Source organism: Anomaloglossus baeobatrachus, chromosome 4 (assembly GCF_048569485.1).
Source record: "Anomaloglossus baeobatrachus isolate aAnoBae1 chromosome 4, aAnoBae1.hap1, whole genome shotgun sequence".
NCBI classification, from domain to species: domain Eukaryota; kingdom Metazoa; phylum Chordata; class Amphibia; order Anura; family Aromobatidae; genus Anomaloglossus; species Anomaloglossus baeobatrachus.
Genome location: NC_134356.1, coordinates 309,641,576 through 309,666,941, shown reverse-complemented (window position 1 = coordinate 309,666,941; position 25,366 = coordinate 309,641,576). Strand labels below are relative to the sequence as shown.

Sequence of the window (25,366 nt, the reverse complement as noted above, 5' to 3'; positions counted from 1 at the left end):
TGCTTTGATTACTGCTTTGCACACTCTTGGCATTCTCTTGATGAACTTCAAGAGGTAGTCACCGGAAATGGTTTTCCAACAGTCTTGAAGGAGTTCCCAGAGATACTTGGCACTTGTTGGCCCTTTTGCCTTCACTCTGCGGTCCAGCTCACCCCAAATCATCTCGATCGGGTTCAGGTCTGGTGACTGTGGAGACCAGGTCATCTGACGTAGCACCCCATCACTCTTCTTCTTGGTCAAATAGCCCTTACACTGCCCGGAGGTGTGTTTGGTGTCATTGTCCTGTTGAAAAATAAATGATGGTCCAACTAAATGCAAACCGGATGGAATAGCATGCCGCTGCAAGATGCTGTGGTAGCCATGCTGGTTCAGTATGCCTTCAATTTTGAATAAATCCCCAACAGTGTCACCAGCAAAGCACCCCCACACCATCACACCTCCTCCTCCATGCTTCACAGTGGGAACCAGGCATGTAGAGTCCATCCGTTCACCTTTTCTACAAAGACACGGTGGTTGGATCCAAAGATCTCAAATTTGGACTCATCAGACCAAGCACAGATTTCCACTGGTCTAATGTCCATTCCTTGTGTTCTTTAGCCCAAACAAGTCTCTTCTGCTTGTTGCCTGTCCTTAGCAGTGGTTTCCTAGCAGCTATTTTACCATGAAGGCCTGCTGCACAAAGTCTCCTCTTAACAGTTGTTCTAGAGATGAGAAGATGTGTCCAAACCTTTGGTCTGTACTGTATATATATTTATTTTTTTATCATCATTGTTTTAAACTTTTTTTTACTTTTATGCTTAGTTCTCATACGGGATTTTAACTTTCATCACTCTGATTGCTGATAGCACTGCATCTTAATTCTCAATGCTGCACTGACAAAAGACTCTCAGTCCATGCTCCTGGCATGGTATATAGGCTTGCTGCAGCTATCTGACCTTGCAGTCGTCAAGACAATCACCGTTTGCCATGGTAATGAATGGGCCCTCGTGATGACGTTGAAAGGCACCAATAAGTTGGGAGAGGGAGCGCACTCCCTCTCCCAGCCTCCGAAATGCGGATGTCAATATCGATTGTGGCATTTAGGGGGTTAAACAGCCTGGGTCAGTGCAGGCACCAAAGTGAAATATGGTGGTGGTAGTGTCCTTATGTGGTGCTGTAAGAGTGCTGCAGGTGTCATGAAGCTATACAGTGGTACCTAGGTTTTCGTTGACATCTGTTATTGCTGGTTTTAGTTTTCATTGATTTTTTTGCACTAAAAATTTGCTTTGGTTTTCGTTGATTGTCTCGGTTTTCATTTGCTTTTGTCTGCATGCCCACGTGACTACCATGATAAACAAAGGGTGATCCCTGCATTCTCCGGCTATGTGTGGCATTATGTGAGTGTCACTCCACTCGTCAGTTTCAAAATGTAGGTAAAAATTGTAAGATAGAATGTATTTATTCTTTATATTAGTGTTTTATATTCATTTAATATTCCTTTTACATTCATTTTCTATTCATTTCTTATTGTTTTTATTATTAAACACTATCTTTAATCTCTATAAAATGTATTTTTTTGTATGTATTTTAGAGTGTCTAAAATGAATTAATTAGATTTACAGTGAGTCCTATGGAAATAATTGCTTCGGTTTTCATTGGTTTTGGTTTTCATTGATTGTATTCAGACGGATTACACTGGGGAACACAATTTTTTAGGAGTTAGGTCAGACAACTGTTCTTAATTAATTTTTGGATGCTGATTCCAGAAATGATTTCAGTTTTTCTCTATCACGTCAAGTTTTTGAACTATAGGATTTTTGTCTTCTCAAAAATATGTAAACTACTGTACCTAAAAAGTGTTTTGTTTTTTTAAAATAGTACAAATATGAACAAAAAATGAAATATTTAAGAAATAGGCACTGTCTCAGTTGTGACTACTCTTACAAGTTGCCATGTAGCTCTATATGAGTCGAATTGTACTCAGATAACAAGTCTTATTACAGAAATCAGTGCAATTGTGCTTCTATGGCAGGTAAGTTGAGGAGGAAAAACTTGACGTGATAGAAAAAAACTGACTACATTTTTGGAATCAGCATGCCAATTTTAGTATAAATCAGCTCAAAAACCTAACTCAACAGAATTTTTTTTTCAAATTGTTCCCCAGTGTTATCAATGAGGTATCACTGTATTTGATTTATGGAATCATGAATTCACAGATGTTCTGCTCTATAGTGAAAGAGAAAGTGCTACAATCATTCCAAGCCCTTGGTAGACATGCACTTTTCCAACATTACAATGATCCAAAACCCACTTCCAAGGCCACGGTTGCCTTTCTAAAAAATTACAAGATAAAAGTGATTCAGTGGCCAAGTATTTCTCCTTATCTGAACCCAATCGAGTACCTATGGGGAATTCTGAAGAAATAAGTTGAGCATCACTCTTTATCCAGCACCTAGGCTCTTAAAAAGGTCATTCTTAAAGATTAAAAAAAGACAGATGTTGCAATATGTCACCAACTTGTTCATTTCAGGTCTAGAAGACTTGGTACTGTACATAAAATATCATTAATGTCATCCAAAATATTAGATGTTGAAGTTTTTGATGTTTGAAGATTTTGTAATGAAAGTTATATTATCAACCTTACTTTTATGTTACATATTAAAAATATGTTCCATGAATCTGTTTTGTTCAAATTTCTGGAAATTGTTCTTGCGTTCAGTGAGATATTGATTAAAATCTTAATTTTCAAAGGTGGTGTACTTATTATTACCAGGTACTGTATATTGCATTACTTGTACACAGATGCTGTGTTACTACATTCACAAATTTGCCAGATGTTATTGGGAACAGTCCAAAATCCTGTCATCTGAAAACTCTAAAAGCTGAATTTAGCTTAGTTAAAGCGGTAGTCCCATCTTCAAGAGCCTATCCCAATATGTAGTAGGTGTAAGAATAATATTAGGTAATACCTCCACTTAGAAATGTAGTATAGCTCTCATGATTAGCTATGTCACTTACCTCATGTGAGAACACAACACATAGGAAAGAGTGGGCACAACTACACCAATCATGTACGGGAAAATCTAGAATAATGGAATGAAGCAAGCGGAGCCCCTTGTTGCATGCATAAAGTGTGAAAAAGTTTATTAATACATAGAGAAATATTATTAAGAACACTTAAAAATGGGGAAGATCATAGGAGTAATCCACCCATGAGCAGAATGGCACATCACCACTAAAACCTCATGAGGTAATCAGATGGAACAAAACATATAGGCTCAAAATATCAGTACCAAAGGACAATATACAGCAATACATAGTCACCAAATGTAAGACTAAGAATAATATGGTACAGCTCAAAGAGAGCCAATACAATACCAGAAGATAAGTGAGCAGTGAGGTAGGTAGTGTGGGTGTGCCTGCCCCATGCGTTACGCCACCATATGTGGCTTCATCAGGGTATATGTTGCTTATCTCATGTGCAGGGCATTGCAGTAGCTCAGGTATCCATGGTTACGACCACAAGCAAGTAACTGTCACTTTATGAGTGGTTGTAACCATGGATACCTAAGCTGCAATGGCCTGCACTTGAGGTTGGTGACATGGCTATATCACGAGAACTATACTACTTTTCTAATTGAATGTATTTGCTAATATTATCATTATTACACCTACTACATATTTGGATAGGATCTTGGAGATGAAAATAACCCTTTAATGCAGAGGGAAAGTTAGGATGTATTCACTTGAACTGGAAGTCTGATGGATGATCAAAATCAACTTGCTGTGGTTTTCCAAGTGTTTCTTGACCGAGTAGCAGGCTATCAGTACATGGAAGTATAATCTAGTTTTTTCTCACTCAGATTGCTTCACAGTGCACTTAGAAAACAAAACCTTCCAGAAAAGCAAAGTACCAAAGCAAGCCTTGTGTTAAAACGGAGATAGAAAAGGCTGAAGCTCATCAGATGAGTACAAGAGAAGTAATGGAAGCATAAAGTTACAAAACTTGACCATACAATTTTTGCACTTTAAAGAATTTCGGTGTCGGCAAGAAATGGTTATAATAAACACTGATACTTTAAAGCTACTGATATTTCGTAACCCATCAAACTCAAGCAAAATACCTGTCAATGCTTAAAGTGGATCTGTTAATATAAAATGTAAAGGCTCCCACATACATTAGACTTAAGTTGGCTAAACCCACCTTTTTCAGATGGACTGGATGACCATCTAATGTGCATGGGGTACCTGTGACTCTTCCCTCACAGATGATGATTTAAAGAATCAGTCAATTTAAAACAAAATCCCAAATATTATAGTTTGGTTATTAGGCTGATCTCCCCACTGAAACCACACGAACACTTGGATGAGTGCAAGGTGGACAGTTGTGTATGGTGCTTGGGAATCCTAAGACGTTATCTCATGATAAAAAGCTCAATCAAACTGTGCCATAGCCAAGTAGAAAGAACACATTGGACTTCAGACTCACTACAGCACCAGAAATGTATTCTTTGGAATACTAGACAGATGGCACAATACAAGTTTTTGATCTTTTTGACTTAATAATAAATTTGAACATTCATCCATAAACTAGAGTACCATACTAAACAGACAGATTGCACTAAATCCTCTAACCGTAAAAATAAAAGAAAAACTCACCATATATGGACAAACTTGTGATCCTTTACCAAACATCAACTCACATTGTTTGTTAGCGTCATATATTAAACCAGGTAACTGATTTGAAAAATCATACACATGTCCACTGGGCTTATCGAGGAGACATTCACCATAACCAGTGCTATAAAATAATGGAATCAAGATAATAAAATGTCATAAATCTATAACTTGTAACATTCGGCTTAGTATGCAGTTGTATGGCTTTGAAACACTGTCATAAACTTGTGATAACCGGGAATAAACCAGGTTGTCTTGGAGAGTGTATTCTAGACAACTGCTGCAGCAAGAAAGAAGTCCTGGAGAAAAAAGTGAGGGGTTTGTATTATAGAGCAGAGGTTCCCAACTCCAGTCCTCAAGGCACACCAACAGTGCATGTTTTCAGGATTTCCTTAGTATTGCACAGGTGATAATTTAATCACCTGCAAAGGTGCTGAATCCAACACCCATGCAATGCTAAAGAAATCCTGAAAACATGCACTGTTGGTGTGCCTTGAGGACTGGAGTTGGGAACCTCTGTTATAGAGGACGTTAGTCTCAGATCATTAGTGAAACGGAGAGCACTGGTTGGGTGATAGACAGTGATGAGAATTGAGACGTGGGGGAGGTGTAGAACTGTAAAGAGTGAGAAAGCGTAGAAGTGAAAAATGTATATTGCACTCTTTAGTGGAAGGGCAACCAAAGCAATGATTGGCACACAGTGGAGGAATTAGTATAGAGGATGGGCAGAAATATAACTCTTTCTGCTGCATTCAGGATAGACTGGAGAGGGGAGAGTTTAGTAAGAGGGAGAATTAATCAGAACAATAGTACGAGTTTTTACAGTGTCAAAGGTAAGAAAAAGGCAGATCCTTGAGATATTTTTGAGTTGCATATAATGTGAATAAGCAAGTGATTGGATATAGAGAGTGAAGGAAACATATGAGTCAAATATAACCCCAAGACAGCGAGTGTGTTGCTTGGGGGTTATAATAGAAACACCCAAGAAAATTGCAATGTCAGGTTTAGGTATGTTTATACAGGTGGGAAATACAAGAAGTTCAGGTTTGCATGGATTCAGTTTCAGATAGATGGAGGATATAATTTTAGAGAAAATAGATGGAGAAGGATTGCATTTTGTAGTATTACAAGTGTATTGTCAGGAGAAGATGTATTAAATTGAATGTCATCACCATAGAGATGGTGATGGTTTGTTTAGTAGGATTTTAATATAGAGAAAAGAGGAGGGGACCAATGACTAAACCCTGAGGAACCCAAATAGAGAGAGAAGAAGAAAATCCAGCAAAGATACGGAAGGAGTGATCAGTGAGGTAAGATGAAAACCAAGAGAGAGCAGTACACTTGAGACCAATAGAGGGGAGTTAGGAAAATGATACACTGAACAAAGTCAAAAGAAGGCTAGGTCCAGTGTATTCCGGTCTTCATGTGTAGGAGACTTGGTATGCTGTAAAATGCCTAGTAAGGAAGTTAGAGATAGAAGATGAGTGAGAAACAGGGAGAGTAGATTATCAATGTGGATGTTGAGGTCCTCTAAGATGATGTTTCAGGACAGAAAATTGCAGAGATATTCACATTTGTGGCATTTGCAGCGCAATATTTGAATTTGCTGCTTGTAGTGCAACTGGGTGCTTCTTCACAGTCTTGTCTAGGGGAATGGGCTTTCACGTCTTTCCTCCAGACGCTATCAATCACAGCTCCATAACTCAACTAGCAGTCTCACATGCTGCTATCTGGGAGGGAGGGATGGAAGCAAGTGCCACCACAGAAAACTCTGAAGAAATGCTTAGTTGCACTACAAGCAGAGAATTTGCATGCTGCACGGGGACAAAATGTAGAACTGGTGGAGGAAGGTTGAACTAGATGGACCTAGGTCTTTTTTCAACCTAAGTAACTATGTAACTATGTAAAAGAAATAAATGTGAATATCTCTGTGTTGAAGAGACGCAACACAAAATGGAAAAGAGCGGCAGAATAAAAAGAGTGTGGGGATTTTTACAAGGTATTTAACTCAGTTTTTCGAGCAAGTGACAGGTCCTTTTTAAACACTGAAAGTGATCAAAATATTTTTCTGTAGAAGGAGAGCAATTAGATATATTGAACATCATAAGGTATTAATACAAAAAGAATAATGGAAACTCAATACATTTTTATGATACAAATAAAAATGTTAATTTGCATTTAAAGGTAAACCTATTTGAAGGCAAGAAATAAAATTAGAAATCATTTTACATTCCCTTTATTGCCATGTGCTGTTTGGACATTCCTTGTTTGGGTTGTGTAGTGGTTTTATACAATTGAAATGACTACCAAGTGAAAATTATAAGGATTCTAAACTAAATTCCAGCTTTTATCCAAAAAAATGGGAATAACCATGAAAACTGCCTAAGTGAAATGGAAAAGAAAAGTTAGAATTTGGAAAATGAACTTTTTACAAATAAAAAATATAGCTTTACATAAAAAAAGGCACATTTACTTTATTAAAGGCACACATGCAGTTAGAATGTGTCATTACTTACTCTAGGAACTCTGTGATATATTTCTGGCTGCATTTAGACCAGGTCCACGGGCTTGTGTCATAGCTTAGAACCGCTGACATCACATGGAATTCATTTTTAATTCCTATGTCTTTGCACTTTGAGCTGTCATCATGAGGCATGTTAAATCTGGATGGCAAGTTAACAGGCATCAGTATTACATAATTTAATGCAGGGTTGGCAAAAACTCATGAAGTGATATCATGTAAATGTAAATCAACAAAGTACCAATATTGCAGTACGAAAAAACAGAGTTAATAACCAGCAGAAGTAGATACCGGACATGCTTTTTGATTGATCACCTGGTGAAGCACGTTGTGCAAAATATGAGTTGGGTCTCTGTTGCTCCTGGTTTCTAGCCCCTGCCTTCTAGTACTACAGGTGTATAGTGTTATGTGTAACTGTGATATTGTTGTTTGTTGATTTACATTTGGTTAATATCACTTGATGAATTTTTGCCACATTAAAGGGAATCTGTCAGCCTTTTGAATTTTTTTTAGTTACTACTATGGGCAAAGAGGTGGCATAAAGGTGAAATTAACTGTATGCCTCCTGGACTCTCAGTTCTTTTAAGCAATTTTTTTATCTCTCCTGGATGAGAAGTCGTTTGGCAAAAATCATCTTTTATGTCTTTTATGTCTTCTATATTCCAGGCTATGAGGCGTGCACTGTCCAGAATATAAGCTTTCCGCCTGCCTTTGTTACACAGGATTCTTCCTGCCTTCTTTCAGTATGCCTGTGACGTTGAAATCCTGCACCTGAGCATTCTGCATGGTGCCTCTGCCCTGCACTGTGAAGTCGCACTGAGTCCATGGCAACTACGCACCCCAAAATAGAAGACTGCCCATGAAAGGGTACAGTCTTCAATTTTGATGTGCACAAGCACCAGAGAGTCACTCTTATTTCACAGTGCAGGTGAGAGATGGTAGGCGAAATGCGCAGGCACAGGATTATCGGTAACCCACCAGACGTCACAGGCATACTAAAGAGAAGGTGAGTAAAGGTTGCTTTACACACAACGATATCGCTAGTGATCTCATTAGCGATCTGACATGCCAAGATCGTTGATACGATTTGCCGAGATCACTCATAGGTCGTTTTGTAGTGGTCACACGTACACATCTCACAAACGACGCTACATCGTTCAGCGATATATTGTTTGACCAAGGCAGTCGTGTGGATGTTGTTCGTCGTTGGCAGGGTGTCAAACATACCAATATGTCTGCTGCGATCCAAACGACAAACAATATTTTGAAACTGAATGATGTGTCAATGATCAACGATTTTCACCCTATTTGCGATCGTTCGGAGTCGCACGTAGGTGTCACATGCAACGACGTCGCTAACGATGATGGAAGTGCGTTAAGAAAAATGTGACACCCGACAACATATTGTCAGATAAATCGTAGCGTGTAAAGCGGCCTTAACAGTGCTGTATAATGAAGACGGGAGGCAAGCTTATCGTCCAGGCAGCACACTCCCCATAGCCTGAAAGCTGGCAGATACAGTCATATGAAAAAGTTTGGGCACCCCTATTAATGTTAACCTTTTTTCTTTATAACAATTTGGATTTTTGCAACAGCTATTCAGTTTCATATATCTAATAACTGATGGACTGAGTAATATTTATGGATTGAAATGAGGTTTATTGTACTAACAGAAAATGTGCAATCCGCATTTAAACAAAATTTGACAGGTGCAAAAGTATGGGCACCTCAACATAAAAGTGACATTAATATTTTGTAGATCCTCCTTTTGCAAAAATAACAGCCTCTAGTCACTTCCTGTAGCTTTTAACGAGATCCTGGATGAAGGTATATTTGACCATTCCTGTTTACAAAACAATTCCAGTTCAGTTAAGTTTGATGGTCGCCAAGCATGGACCACACGCGTCAAATCATCCCACAGATTTTCAATGATATTCAGGTCTGGGGACTGGGATGGCCATTCCAGAACATTGTAATTGTTCCTCTGCATGAATGCCTGAGTAGATTTGGAGCGGTGCTTTGGATCATTGTCTTGCTGAAATATCCATTCCCTGCGTAACTTCAACTTCGTCACTGATTCTAGCACATTATTGTCAAGAATCTGCTGATACTGAGTTGAATCCATGCGACCCTCAACTTTAACAAGATTCCCGGTGCCGGCATTGGCCACACATCCCCAAAGCATGATGGAACCTGCACCAAATTTTACTGTGGGTAGCAAGTGCTTTTCTTAGAATGCCGTGTTTTTTTGCCTCCATGAATAACGCCTTTTTGCATGACCAAACAACTCAATCTTTGTTTCATCAGTCCACAGGACCTTCTTCCAAAATGTAACTGGCTTGTCCAAATGTGCTTTTGCATACCTCAGACGACTCTGTTTGTGGCGTGCTTGCAGAAACGGCTTCTTTCGCATCACTCTCCCATACAGCTTCTCCTTGTGCAAAGTGCGCTGTATTGTTGACCGATGCACATTCACACCATCTGCAGCAAGATGAAGCTGCAGGTCTTTGGAGGTGGTCTGTGGATTGTCCTTGGCTGTTCTCACCATTTTTCTTCTCTGCCTTTCTGATATTTTTCTTGGCCTGCCACTTCTGGGCTTAAAAAGAACTGTACCTGTGTTCTTCCATTTCCTTACTATGTTCCTCACACTGGAAACTGACAGTTTAAATCTCTGAGACAACTTATTGTATCCTTCCCCTGAACAACTATGTTGAATAATCTTTGTTTTCAGATCATTTGAGAGTTGTTTTGAGGAGCCCATGATGCCACTCTTCATAGGAAATTCAAATAGGAGAACAACTTGCAAGTGGCCACCTTAAATACCTTTTCTCATGATTGGATACACCTGCCTATGAAGTTCAAAGCTCAATGAGGTTACAAAACCAATTTAGTGCTTTAGTAAGTTGTTAAAAAGTAGTTAGGAGTGTTCAAATCAAGAAATTGATAAGGGTGCCCATACTTTTGCACCTGTCAAATTTTGTTTAAATGCGGATTGCACATTTTCTGTTAGTACAATAAATCTCATTTCAATCAAGAAATATTACTCAGTGCATCAGTTATTAGATATATGAAACTGAAATAGCTGTTGCAAAAACCCAATTTGTTATAAGGAAAAAAGGTTAACATTAATAGAAGTGCCCAAACTTTTTCATATGACTGTATAAAAGATTATTTTTCCAAAACGACCCCTCATCCAGGAGCCATACAGGTATGGCTAATTTATGCCACTTCTATGCCCATATTATTAACTAAAAAACCCTCAAAAGGGTGACAGATTCCCTTTAAGCTCATTTTGCAATTCTTTACTGGCTCAACCTTAATAGGGTATGTCCTACTCCACCTGCATACAGTATCTGACTCAGTTTTAGTAGTTTTTAATATTTTGCTATTAAAGATATTTTTTTTTTCTATTCCATTTGTATATGAGTTTATATGCTTAATTATTAGTTGTTACAAATACAGTATGTGTAAAATAGTCACTACCATATTTTCAACTGCGTTTGTGCAGGTCCTGGATATCCCGTAAATAATGTGCAGACTGTGTCCATCAGGGAAGATTAAAACCACTCAAAAACATTTCGAGCGTGTTATATTCCCCCATCAGGAGCCATTTTCAGGGAGAGTATGATGCTCTTAGGGCAAAGGTTTGGCCCAATGAAGGGATCTCTGCAGTAAAAGCACAGTGCAGAACTTCTAATAAAGATATATGAGTACGATGAGTAAATGTCTATTTTACACACACACAATCCAAAAACTATCCAGAAAGCAGACACTCAATTTAATTGTATAACACATGATTCTGTTTTAACTATTACATTAAAATAGGAATTACGAGGCTTTTTAGATTTTATGAATACAATGTTTTAAAATCTAACTTCTTCTAATAGGAGTGGTACAATAAGGACAATCTCTTTTAACACATATTTAGCTAAAAAGAAAGTGACAAGTAGAGATAGACATTTCAGAAAATGTGTGAACAGCGGACAATAGCTTATCTGCTCACCCTTTGAGAATGTGCAATAGACACAACAGCTGTCACACTTAAAATACCACGTTGCTGCAAGATCCAGACGTCACTGGAGTATACTATGGATAGACTTTCCAGTACATAGAAAGTCAAAAAATGAAGAAAAGTACTTGAACTTTACTGAATGCTCAATATAGATCTAAGAGTATAAATATGAAATCTTGTGGTGAGTTATCTATTGCTTAAAACCATTGAACATATATCCTTCTCCTTCTTCAGACAAATAAAAGTTGTGGCTGATGAGCTCAAAACTCATCATATGTTCATGTACACTGTTTTTAACTAAAGACCCATTTACTAATCTTCATAAGAATACTTATTTTAGATTATTGGCCCATGTAACCATGCAGCAAAATCTTGTTTGTTGGCGGATTGGATAATCTATGTCAGCATGAAAATGATTGTCGGCAGCACCTCACCTTGTAAACAATATGCATGCTGTAAGGGCCCACACAATAATGTTAGCAATTGTCTACACGTATACAGTTTGTATCGCCCATATGAATAAGTGACATGTACTGTATATAATCACTTGGCACTCTTTTATGGGAAGAAATCTGAAAGTCTAAATGTAGTATTATAAATAAATAATCACAATAAAAATATTCTATTATTAAACTTTTGGCTCATTATTGGGCCACTATTGTTTATTAAACTTTCTTCAGATTTATAACTTTTTTAAAAAATAACCAGAGAAAATGTCTCATCACATGTTGCCTGTTAAAATGAATGGCCGTCCTTGTAATAAACTTTTACAGAAAAACGTTCTACTCTGACATATTTAAGGGTCATAAGTGGAGGACCTCCTTTATGGTCATAAGGCATAATATGTCATGTAGCCAGAGATTTCCCTTTTGAGGCAACAAAAATAATACATTACACTGCGGGTGAAATTAGTATTTAACATGTCACCAAGTAAATGTATATCCAAAGGTGCTATTGATATTAATTTCTCACCAAAATCTACCCAATTCACACAGGCAAAGAATCATACCATAGTTATCAATAAATGTAGTCCTGTGTAACAATGAGAAATGAAACAGAGATAATGTATTGAATACACGAATAAAGAGAAGTGCAAAAAGCCATGGAAAGTCATGACATCTAAAATATATCAGTAATAACAAAGCAATCCTGCCACTGTGAAAAATAATACCACCTAGTTCAACTGATGGCCTATAAAAAGGTCTCATTACCAAGGTGCCACACAAGAAACATGTCATGGTGGTTAAAACCAGTGAGTGGTTTCAAGACCTTCGTAACCCTTTTATTGCAAAACATATTGATGGAATTGATTATAGAAAATTTTCTAAATTGCTGAAGGTTGCAGTGAGCACTGTTGCAGGTCATATTCCGGAAGTGGAAAAAACATAATTTCACCATAAACTGGGCCATGACCAGGTGCTCACTGCAAGATTTCAAAGTGAAAAGAATTATCAGTATAGTTGTCCCAGAGCCAAAAACCACATGAGGAGAGCTGCAGAACGACCTGGAATAAGCAGGTACAATTGTTTCAAAGAAAACAATAAGTAATGCACTCAACCTCAATGGCATGTATGCTGCTCACTATGCAAGACTCCATTGCTCAATAAAAAGAATGTTCAAACACGTTTAGAGTTTGCTCAACAACATTTAGACAAACCTATGAAATTCTTAGAGAATATAGTCTGGTCAGAGGAGACCAAAATTGAACTTTTTGGATGCTACAATACACATAATGTTTGGAGGCCAAAAGGCACTGCGTATCACCCCAAAAACACCACACCAACAATGAAGTTTGGAGGTGGGAGCATCATGGTGTGGGGTTATTTTGCAGTCACACTGGCAAAAGTCATGTAATTGAAGAAAGTATGAATGAACAAATGTATTGAGACATTCTTGATAAAAATCCGCTGCCATCTACCTGCATGATGAAGATGAAACGAAGGTAGACATTTCAGCATGACAATGATCCCAAACACACACCCAAGGTAACTCTTAATTGGTTTTAGAGAAAGAAAATAAATCTGCTAGAATGACCCAGCCAATCACCAGCCCTGAAACCAACAGAAAATTGTGTGAAAGAATAGGCCAAAATCACACCTGAAGCTGTCATCAACAACAATGGTGTTTATGCAGAATATTAAATAAATTTCAGTAAGGCCTAAAACACACTTCCGCATAAAAAACTTACGTGTGACACGGTCCATTTTTCGGGTCCGTGTTGCGTTTTTTTTAGGTGTTTCTCCAGTACGTATGACATCCGTGTGATGGCGTATGCTATCCGTGTGTGCGTGTGGAATGTCCGTGTGTGCGTGTGGAATGTCCATGTATGTGTACGTGAAATGTCCGTGTGAAATGTCCGTGTGTGTGGTAAAATGTCGTTTGATACATACCCGCTGACAGCAGACAGAGTTGCACGATGAGAATGAACTCTGGTGAACTTCACCCGACTTCATTGTCATCCCGCGGCTCTGTCTGTGTCGTGTACTGATTAGCGGTCACCCGTGAAGGACTCACCGGTGACCGCTAATTCCCTGAGTGACTGAATTGAGCAGCGAGATTAGCGCTGCTGACACTCAGGTTACCCGCGGCTAGCTGGATCCTCCACCCGAGACCGCAACTCACCTGTGACTTTATCGCTGTCATTCGGGCGACTTGCTGTCACAGGTGGAGGATCCAGCGGTGGCCGCGAGTAACCTCAGTGACAGCACAGCTGATCGCGCGGCTCACCTCAGTTGGTGCGTGAAGCTGGCAGGAGCGGCGGGGTTCTTCTGCAGCTCCTGTCACCTTCATGTAGCAGAGCTGGAAGCGACGCGGGACCACCGTGGATTACGCCGGATATGGATGGGTATTTGGGGCATAATAAATTGGTGAATGAGGGAATTTGTTATTTTTTATTTTAAATAAAGGATTTTTTCACTGTGTGTGTTTATTTACTTTAACTTGCAGGTTAATCATTGGGGGTGTCTCATAGATGCTTGACATGATTAATCTTGGACTTATTGGCAGCTATGGGCTGCAAATAACTCCTTATTACCCCGATTGCCAACGCACCAGGGCTAATCGGGAAGAGCCGGGTAGAGTCCCAGAACTGTCGCATCTATTGTATGCGGCAATTCCGGGCGGCTGCTGGCTGATATTGTTAGGCTGGGGGGGTTCCCCAGAACGTCAGGCTCCCCATCCTGAGAATACTAGCCTTCAGCCAGTATGGCTTTATCTTGGCTGGTATCAAAATTGGGGGGAACCGCACGCCGGTTTTTTAAATTAATTATTTATTTATTTCACTGTACAGTATATACCCGCCCACCGGCGGCTGTGATTGGTGCAGTGAGACAGCTGTCACTCAACGTGGGGGCGTGTGTAACTGCAACCAATCATAGGCGCCTGTGGGCGGGGGAAGCAGGGAATACGAGATTGATTAATGAGCGGACGGCATTTTCAAATGAATTGAAGTCGCGTATTTTCGGCACAGCTGTTCCTCGCCGCGCTGGTGATCGGGGATTGGTAAGTATGAGCTGGGGGAAGAAAAAGACCGAGCGTCAATGTAAGTATGACTGAGAACAGCAGAAAAAAAGGTAAGTAGACTGACTTTAATAAAAAAAAAAAATGGATCGCTCGTTTAAAAATGCACACGGATGAAACGTGCTGAACACGGACATGCTCCGTGTGCCGTCCGTGCAGGCACGGACCCATTGACTTTAGCGGGTCCGTGCCTGCGTGCTGACCGCCGCCAAAAACGGACATGTCCGTGCGGGAAAACGCACACACGTACTTATCACACGGACACACGTTCCGTGTGATTTTACGCGTGTGTGCCATCACCCATAGAATAACATGTGTCTCCGTGTCTCAGGTATGTGCAAAAACGTACCAAACACATACCCGAGGCACGGATGTGTGTTGCGGGCCTAAGAGTGTTCAATACTTTTTACCTCTGTCATTTCTCATTATTACACATCACTAAATGTATGGATATATATGGTTGGACTTCTTTGCCTGTGTGATTAGATGGGCTGTTACTGATATCTAGTGAGAAATTCATGTAAATAGCACCTTTAGAAATATATTTACTTAGAAAATTGGTTACATATTCAATACTTATTTGACTCTCTGTATATATTTTACCTGCTGTATGTGCTACGTCTGCTACTTTCCTTATGTCCCCATGACATGCCTGCCTGTTCTCTGACCTTGCTCAGTCTTGTCATAGGAACCAATTGTTCCAGAGGAGACATGTCTGTGACATATCACCTTTCACTTACATGTCTATCTATAAAGGAGGATGTGATATGGATCCAAATAATGTCATGACATAATTGAGTTGGGCAAAGGAGCAAGCCAGGAGTGTTAAGCAAACAGAAGCTTTAAAAGGATTATCCATTTTTTACAATAGATTATTATTATTTTAAATATTTCCTAACAATAAGACTATCACAGACATTATGGTTACCCCAGAAGATGAGCTGTAATCTGTAAACATGAGAGAAAATGTAATTTTCTTTCTAGAACAGCTACAGAAAACATGCAGTAACACTTAGGCGGGCTTTGCACGTTGCGATATCGCAAGCCGATGCTGCGATGTCGCACACGATAGTCCCCGCCCCCGTCGCAGGTACGATATCGTGTGATAGCTGGCGTAGCGAAAATCATCGCTACGCCAGCTTCACATGCACTCACCTGCCCTGCGACCGTCGCTCTGGCCGGCGACCCGCCTCCTTCCTTCAGAGCGACGTCACACGGCAGGCGGCCATTAGCGACGGAGGGGCGGAGATGCACAGGATGTAAACATCCCGCCCACCTCTGTCCTTCCACATGGCCGCGGCAGGTAAGGAGATGTTCTTCGCTCCTGCGGCTTCATACACAGCGATGTGTGCTACCGCAGGAATGAGGAACAACATCGTACCTGTCGCGGCACCGGCATTATGGAAATGTCGGTGAATGCAACGATGATACGATAACGACGTTTTTGCGCTCGTTCATCGTATCATCTAGCATTTACACAGTACGATGTCGAAAGTGACGCCGGATGTGCGTCACTTTCGATTTTGACCCCACCGACATCGCACGTGCGATGTCGCAACGTGCAAAGCCGCCCTTCTTGCCTATTGAAAAAAAAAATAGTCCCTTTGTAAGAAGGTGTATGTCCTCCACATGCTTTCAGTCAGTGGGCACTGCTAATTATGAAAACAGTGCCATGTCGTATAAAAAAGTGATGAATAAAAAGGTCTGCATCATCATATCATATAACTAATAAATAAGCTTTAATAAACCACAAAATGACCACATACTTTATTGAGAAGAGGATGAGGGGTATATAAGGAGGCACCAGGACAGGTCCTTCCTGGCAGATATGTGTAACTGAGGTGGAAGGCTTCGGTGATGTAGACACAGGAGAAGCAGGCTCCAGGACATACAGTGCTGAGATGTGTTTTTTTAATGGGCGCAGATTTTGGGTGCGGGTTTTAGGAATGGCCATTAGAGCTGTGTGAGACTAACCATTCTCTTACCTTCTGTTACAGTATTTGGAATGATCGATACAAAGCAGTGCAGCTGCCTCATTTGCGGTCTGGTAGTGGAGGTGGAAACACCTCTGTTAGTCAGCTCTGCTAGAAGCTGGCTGGGTCTAAGGACGTGTGAAAGACCTATATGGACTGGTTTGTTTAGACTCACGTGAGGATGGTCTGAGCGATAAGATGCAATCCTTGCGCGAGTCCAGCCATAATGTGCTTGTTCCTTATACTTATGCCGGAGAAAGGCTGTTTGTTTTAATTTCCTGGAAGTTGATGGACTTTAAATAAAGCGTTCTGTTTTTTATATAAAGCACGCTACCTGTGCCTATCTCGACTGCTGCCGGTAAGTGAATCTCATGCAATATAATTATATATTTATATATTCATGATTATAAATATATACAGAGAGTCAAATAAGTATTGAACACATCACCAATTTTCTAAGTAAATATATTGCTAAAGGTGCTATTCACATGAATTTTTCACCAGATGTTAGTAAAAGCCCATCCAATCACACAGGCAAAGAAGTTAAACCATAAATTTAGCTATGTGTAATAATGAGAAATGACACAGAGAGAAGCTATTGAATATTACTTAATGAAATTTATTTAATACTTTGTATAAAAGCCTTTTTTAGTGATGACAGCTTCAAGATGCCTCCTGTATGGAGAAACTAGTCATATGCATTGCTCAGGGGTGATTTTGGCCCATTCTTCCACACATTCTTCAAATTCTGAAGGTTCCGTGGGCTCCTTTTATGAATGAACTCTGAGTTTTAGTTCTTTCCATAAATTTTCTATAGGCTTCAGGTCAGATAATTGGTTAGGCTATTCTAACAGCCGTATTTTCTTTCTCTGAAACCAACCGAGAGTTTCCTGGGCTGTGTGTTTGGGATCAATGTCTTGCTGAAATGTCCCCACCCACTTCATCTTAATCATCCATCATCCTGGTAGATGGCAGCAGATTTTTATCAAGAATGTCTTAGTACATTCGTCAATTCATCCTTCCTTTAATTAAATGACGTTTGCCAGTGCCGTTTTCTGAAAATCAGCCCTACACATGCAAACTTCACTGGTGGTTTGGCCTCCATACATGGTGTGTACAGACTCACAAGAGAACATGCGAATCCTCTGGTGGGTCCCAGTGCTGAAATAAGCCTATTCCCTATATGAGCGGTATTTGGCCTCATTACATTAGATTCACTATATATAGGAAAAAGCGGTGTCTTATTATTCACTCAACAAACTACCCAGTGCATTATTATATAGAAGTACAGATAAATGTGTAATGTAATATTTGCATGAAGCTGAACAGTGGGCCCTCAGAATCAGTATTACTGATAGGTTCTTGGCAGCTTAGTCCGACACTGGCTGTGTATTATGGTATTCAAAGAGTTCAATGTTGGACTGATCTGACAAGCTCTCCACAGGTGGTTTTGGCTCTTGGACAACTCTTCTGATAATTCTCTTCACTCCTTCGCCTGATATCTTGAGGGAAGAATCTGGTCATGGCCCTGTTTATGATGAAATTATGTTCTTTCCACTTCCGGAATATAACCTCAACAGTGCTCACTGGAACTTTCAGTAGTTTAGAAATTCTTTTGTAATCAATGCCAGTGGTTTTACCCACCATGAGATGTTTCTTGTGTGACACCTTGGTAATGAGACAATTTTTATAGGTCATCATCGAACCACCTGATATTATGCTTCACTAAGTGGCAGGATTAGGTTCTGAATATTGACAGATTCCAGAGGTTTCATTACTTTCAATAAATTTTTGAATTTCTCTTTCTTCATGTGTTCAAATTTTTTTCAGTGGAATTTCTCATTATTAATTGCAGGAATTTCTTGCAAGTACTAGTTGCGTACTGCATCTAATGTCAATATCTCGTATTCTTGATATGTTTGGCTTATGGGCTACGGTGGCAAGATGTAAGCCTTTTGTTCCATCAAAAAACATTTAAGCCCAGCTTAATTTTGCCAAAGCCTACATCAAGTTTGCAAAAACATGTAGGAGATCAAGGTTGAAATTTTTGGCCATAATTAAACAAGGTACAGTATGTTTGGTACAAATCTGTATTAGAGGAAGCTTATATTAAAAATTTCCTCACTCCTAATCCTTTCCCTCTTTTTTTTGTGTATCCCCATTTATTATTTAAAACTAAATAAGAAAACATTTGAACAAAAATTAGAAAATGCTTACACGTGTCCTAGTTCATGCGCTATCGTGAATGCAGCACCCAAACCATTCTCCTCACTGATAGAGCAACTGCGTTGACGGTCACACATTGTACCTAGTTCCGCTAATCCTGTAGGAAAAAATAAAAAACATTACAGTTATTTATATAATTACAACATTACTACCATGCTAGAATACATTATATCTTTCCTAAAGTAATACAGACAAAAGAATACAGCAGCACTCTAAGCACTACAGGGGGCTTTACACGCAGCAACATCGCTAATGATGTTGCTCGTGAAAGCACCCGCCCCCGTCGTTTGTGCGTCACGGGCAAATCGCTGCTCGTGGCGTACAAAATCGCTAGTACAGGTCACACATACTTAGCTTCCTAGCGACGTCGCTGTGGCCGGCGAACAGCGTCTTTTCTAAGGGGGCAGTCGTGCGGTGTCACAGCGATGTCACACGGCAGACGTCCAATCAAAGCGGAGGAGCGGAAAGCAGCCGCATGAAAGTCACGCCCAACTCGTTGCTGGAGGACGCAGGTACGATTTGTTCGTCGTTCCCGGGGTGTCACACGTAGCGATGTGCGCTGCCTCAGGAACGACGAACAACCTGCGTCCAGCACCAGCAACGATATTTGGGAAGTGGACGACGTGTTAACAATCAGTTATTTGGTGAGTATTTTGCATCATTAGCGGTCGCTCATACGTGTCACACGCAACGACGTCGCTAACGAGGTCGGATGTGCGTCACAAATTCCGTGACCCCAACGACATCTCATTAGCGATGTCGTTGCGTGTAACGGGGCTTTAAGATGTATGCAAACATTGCATATATGAAATAGAAACTGCACTACTGCTATATACAGTCATATGAAAAAGTTTCTGCACCCCTATTAATGTTAACCTTTTTTCTTTATAACAATTTGGATTTTTGCAACAGCTATTTCAGTTTCATATATCTAATAACTGATGGACTCAGTAATATTTCTGAATTGAAATGAGGTTTATTGTACTAACAGAAAATGTGCAATCCGCATTTAAACAAAATTTGACCGATGCAAAAGTATGGGCACCCGTATCAATTTCTTGATTTGAACACTCCTAACTACTTTTTACTGACTTACTAAAGCACTAAATTGGTTTTGTAACCTCATTGAGCTTTGAACTTCATAGGCAGATGTATCCAATCATGAGAAAAGGTATTTAAGGTGGCCACTTGCAAGTTGTTCTCCTATTTGAATCTCCTATGAAGAGTGGCATCATGGGCTCCTCAAAACAACTCTCAAATGATCTGAAAACAAAGATTATTCAACATAGTTGTTCAGGGGAAGGATACAAAAAGTTGTCTCAGAGATTTAAACTGTCAGTTTCCACTGTGAGGAACATAGTAAGGAAATGGAAGAACACAAGTACAGTTCTTGTTAATCCCAGAAGTGGCAGGCCAAGAAAAATATCAGAAAGGCAGAGAAGAAGAATGGTGAGAACAGTCAAGGACAATCCACAGACCACCTCCAAAGACCTGCAGCTTCATCTTGCTGCAGATGGTGTCAATGTGCATGTCAACAATACAGCGCACTTTGCACAAGGAGAAGCTGTATGGGAGAGTGATGCGAAAGAAGCCATTTCTGCAAGCACCCAACAAACAGAGTCGCCTGAGGTATGCAAAAGCACATTTGGACAAGCCAGTTACATTTTGGAAGAAGGTCCTGTGGACTGATGAAACAAAGATTGAGTTGTTTGGTGATACAAAAAGTCATTATGCATGGAGGCAAAAAACCACCGCATTCCAAGAAAAGCACTTGCTACCAACAGTAAAATTTGGTGGAGGTTCAATCATGCTTTGGGGCTATGTGGCCAATGCCGGCACCGGGAATCTTGTTAAAGTTGAGGGTCGCATGGATTCAACTCAGTATCAGCATATTCTTGACAATAATGTCCAAGAATCAGTGACGAAGTTGAAGTTACGCAGGGGATGGATATTTCAGCAAGACAATGATCCAAAACATCGCTCCAAATCTACTCAGGCATTCTTGCAGAGGAACAATTACAATGTTCTGGAATGGCCATCCCAGTCCCCAGACCTGAATGTTATTGAACATCTGTGGGATGATTTGAAGCGTGCTGTCCATGCTCGGCGACCATCAAACTTAACTGAACTGGAATTGTTTTGTAAACAGGAATGGTGAAATATACCTTCATCCAGGAACTCATTAAAAGCTACAGGAAGCGACTAGAGGCTGTTATTTTTGCAAAAGGAGGATCTACAAAATATTAATGTCACTTTTATGTTGAGGTGCCCATACTTTTGCACCTGTCAAATTTTGTTTAAATGCGGATTGCACATTTTCTGTTAGTACAATAAACCTCATTTCAATCCAGAAATATTACTCAGTCCATCAGTTATTAGATATATGAAACTGAAATCGCATTTGCAAAAACCCAAATTGCTATAAAGATAAAAGGTTAACATTAATAGGGGTGCCCAAACTTTTTCATATGACTGTAGGTGCTTACATCTGAGTCATACAGTGGGGAAAAAAAGTATTTAGCCACCAATTGTGCAAGTTCTCCCACTTAAAAAGATGATAGAGGCCTTGACATCACAGGTAGACCACATCTATGAGAGACAAAATGAGAAAACAAATTCAGAAAAATAGAAAAATCACCTTGTCTGATTTGGCAAGATTTCTTTTGCAAATTATGGTGGAAAATAATTATTTAGTCACCTACAAATGTGCAAGATTTCTGGCTCTCACAGATGTGTAACTTCTTCTTTAAGAGGCTCCTCTGTCCTCCACTCATTACCTGTAGTAAAGGCACCTGTTTGAACTTGTTATCAATATAAAAGACACCTGCCCACAACCTAAAACAAGGTTAACAGCTATTCAGAAAAATCCCTTTAAACCTATATTGTATTACTAAACTTTAGGTTTTAAGAAATTTTTCTGAATTGTTATTAACCCTAATTATTGTAATCTCATGTACATTGAAATTGTTAATTCCACAACCTCAAACAGTCTCACTCCAAACTCCACTATGGTGAAGACAAAGAGCTGTCGATGGACACAAGAAACAAAATTGTAGCCCTGCACCAGGCTGGGAGGACTGAATCTGCAATAGGCAAGCAGCTTGGTGTAATGAAATCAACTGTGGGAGCAATAATAAGAAAATGGAAGACATACAAGACCACTGATAATCTCCCTCGATCTGGGTCTCCACACAAGATCTCACCCCGTGGAGTCAAAATGATCACAAGAATGGTGAACAAAATTCCCAGAACCATATGGGGGGACCTAGTGAATGACCTGCATAAAGCACCGTAACAAAGGCTACCATCAGTGACACACTACGCTGCCAGGGACTGTACTTGTTAGTACAATAAACCTCATTTCAATTCAGAAATATTACTGAGTCCATCAGTTATTAGATATATGAAACTGGAATAGCTGTTGCAAAAACCCAAAATTGTTATAAAGAAAAAAGGTTAACATTAATAGGGGTGCCCAAACTTTTTCATATGACTGTAGAATATACTTATAAAAGGACAGTACTTGGCACATAAATTAGCCAATTCATGAGAACCCACCACCAACAAGGTGACCTTTCTTTGATCAGACCCTAACCTAATGTTCATCAAAGATACCTCTCTGAGGCTAAATGCCTACAAATTTAAAGGACAAATATTATCCCTCACTAGTTAAAAACAGTCAGATTGATGAGAGGAGTTTTTCTAAAATTTTGACTTTTTTATTTTATATAACAAAATAGCTTCATATTTACTTAATACTTACACTTGGAGAAGTTATTTGTATGGTTATTGGTGGATAGGATATCTGTAAACACCTTTAAAACCAACCACATTTTTGGAAGAAACTATCTGTGCATGTTTTATTTCCAGTGTGCTCCACCTTTGCTGAGAAGCAGGTGCTAATGGGCACTCACACTCAATTACAGTAAATGGGACAGCATATTACAAAAAGCAAGCACTCACACTCTGTTAGTGCATGTTGAGCTTTAGACATCACAGTTTGAAAATGAGTTCGGTGCATGCACCAAAACAGTTCCTGGCCTATATAAAAACATATATAATGGGTCATATGCAATGTACAGCTGTGCTGAAAAGTTTACAATCTCCGGCAGATTTTTTTGCTTTCTTGGCCTTTTTTCAGAGAATGTGAATGACAACGCAAAATCTTTCCACTCATGGTTAGTGGAAGTAATTTATTGTCAAACTACTGTGTTTTCTCTTTTTAAATCAACCATAATGGCAACCAAAAACATCCAAATGACCATGATCAAAAGTTAAATAATGATAACAGCAGAAGAGAAAGCGCAATAGGGTCTTAACCGATTACAACCTGTAGGACAGGGGTGGGAAACCTCCGGCCCGCGGGCCGCATGCGGCCCGCCATGACCTTTAATGAAGCCCCCGTGCAGATTCCCGAGGGTGGCAGTGCTCATGCTGTCACAGCAGTTTTGCAGGCCGCTGGCCCTTTAAATCCACACATTGCTGCTTGTGCGCACCAATGTGTGCTGCCGTCGGCCAGTGCTTACTTTGTGGGCGGGTCCCACAGCAACCTCATAGCTTCCAGCGTTGTGTGCCCGCCGCCTGCCCTCCAGAGCTCTGTGCCTGCCTTCTACTTCTGATGCTGATTGCCCGCCCCTTGCCCTCTGGAGCTGAGTGCCCGCCTTCTCCATCTGATGCTGAGTGCCCGCCCCCTGCCCTCCGGTGCCGAGTGCCCGCCTTCTCTATCTGATGCTGAGTGCCCGCCCCCTGCCCTCCGGAGCTGAGTACCCGCCTTCTCCTTCTGATACTGTGTGCCCGCCCACTGCCCTCCAAAGCTCTGTGCCCGCCTTCTCCTTCTGATGCTGAGTTTCCGCCCCCTGCCCTCCGGAGCTCTGCGCCCGCCTTCTTCTTCTGATGCTGTGTGCCCGCCCCCTGCCCTCCGGAGCTCTGTGCCCGCCTTCTTCTTCTGATGCTGTGTGCCCGCCCCGTGCCCACCTTCTCCTTCTGATGCTGAGTGCCCACCCCCTGACCTCCGGAGCTGAGTACCCGCCTTCTCCTTCTGATACTGTGTGCCCGCCCACTGCCCTCCAAAGCTCTGTGCCCGCCTTCTCCTTCTGATACTGTGTGCCCGCCCACTGCCCTCCAAAGCTCTGTGCCCGCCTTCTCCTTCCGATGCTGAGTGCCCGCCCCCTGCCCTCCGGAGCTCTGCGCCCGCCTTCTTCTTCTGATGCTGTGTGCCCGCCCCCTGCCCTCCGGAGCTCTGTGCCCGCCTTCTCCTTCTGATGCTGTGTGCCCGCCCCGTGCCCGCCTTCTCCTTCTGATGCTGAGTGCCCGCCTTCTCCTTCTGATGCTAAGTGCCCGCCTTCTCCGTTCGATGCTGTGTGTCCGGCGCCTGCACTCCGGTGCTGTGAGTGCGATGCTGCTGTGAGTCCAGTTCCGGCCCTCTGCTGCTATGTGCCCTGCCCAGTGCTTTGTGCCTCCCCCCCCAGCTCTGTAAATTCTCTCCCCCAGAGTTGCATGAAACTCTCAGCGCAGTGTGCCCCCAATGTCCTGTGTGCAGCCCATCCCCCAGTCCTGTGTGCAGCCCATCCCCCAGTCCTGTGTGCAGCCCATCCCCCAGTCCAGTGTGCAGCCCATCCCCCAGACCAAAATGCAGCCCATCCCCCAGTCCAGTGTGCAGCCCATCCCCCAGTCCAGTGTGCAGCCCATCCCCCAGTCCTGTGTGCAGCCCATCCCCCAGTCCTGTGTGCAGCCCCCCTATGATGTCTGTGCCTTCCCTCAGTGATGGACATCTGTGACCCCTCTTGTGATGTCTGTGCCCCCTCTTGTGATGTCTGTGCCCCCAGCCCCCCGTGTGGTGTGCGTGCCCCCAGCCCCCCCGTGTGGTGTGCGTGCCCCCAGCCCCCCGTGTGGTGTGCGTGCCCCCAGCCCCCCGTGTGGCGTGCGTGCCCCCAGCCCCCCGTGTGGCGTGCGTGCCCCCAGCCCCCCGTGTGGCGTGCGTGCCCCCAGCCCCCCGTGTGGCGTGCGTGCCCCCAGCCCCCCGTGTGGCGTGCGTGCCCCCAGCCCCCCGTGTGGCGTGCGTGCCCCCAGCCCCCCGTGTGGCGTGCGTGCCCCCAGCCCCCCGTGTGGCGTGCGTGCCCCCAGCCCCTCTTGTGGCGTGCGTGCCCCCAGCCCCTCTTGTGGCGTGCGTGCCCCCAGCCCCTCTTGTGGCGTGCGTGCCCCCAGCCCCTCTTGTGGCGTGCGTGCCCCCAGCCCCTCTTGTGGCGTGCGTGCCCCCAGCCCCTCTTGTGGCGTGCGTACCCCCAGCCCCTCTTGTGGCGTGCGTGCCCCCAGCCCCTCCTGTGGCGTGCGTGCCCCCAGCCCCTCTTGTGGCGTGCGTGCCCCCAGCCCCTCCTGTGGCGTGCGTGCCCCCAGCCACTCTTGTGGTGTGTGTGCCCCAGCCCCTCTTGTGGTGTGCCTGTCCCCAGCCCCTCTTGTAGT

General features: G+C 41.9%; 1 protein-coding gene across 1 annotated transcript in view; it reads right to left on the bottom strand.

Moving 5' to 3' along the window:
• Positions 1–25,366, bottom strand: part of ADAMTS20 (ADAM metallopeptidase with thrombospondin type 1 motif 20) — a 322,687-nt gene that overhangs the window by 190,591 nt on the left and 106,730 nt on the right. Inside the window, exons 8-10 of the mRNA XM_075344979.1 lie at positions 18,899–19,004; positions 7,173–7,319; positions 4,639–4,780 (exon numbers count right to left, since the gene is read on the bottom strand). Coding sequence (XP_075201094.1) covers positions 4,639–4,780; positions 7,173–7,319; positions 18,899–19,004 — 395 coding nt within the window. The remainder of the gene's footprint in view (positions 1–4,638; positions 4,781–7,172; positions 7,320–18,898; positions 19,005–25,366) is intronic.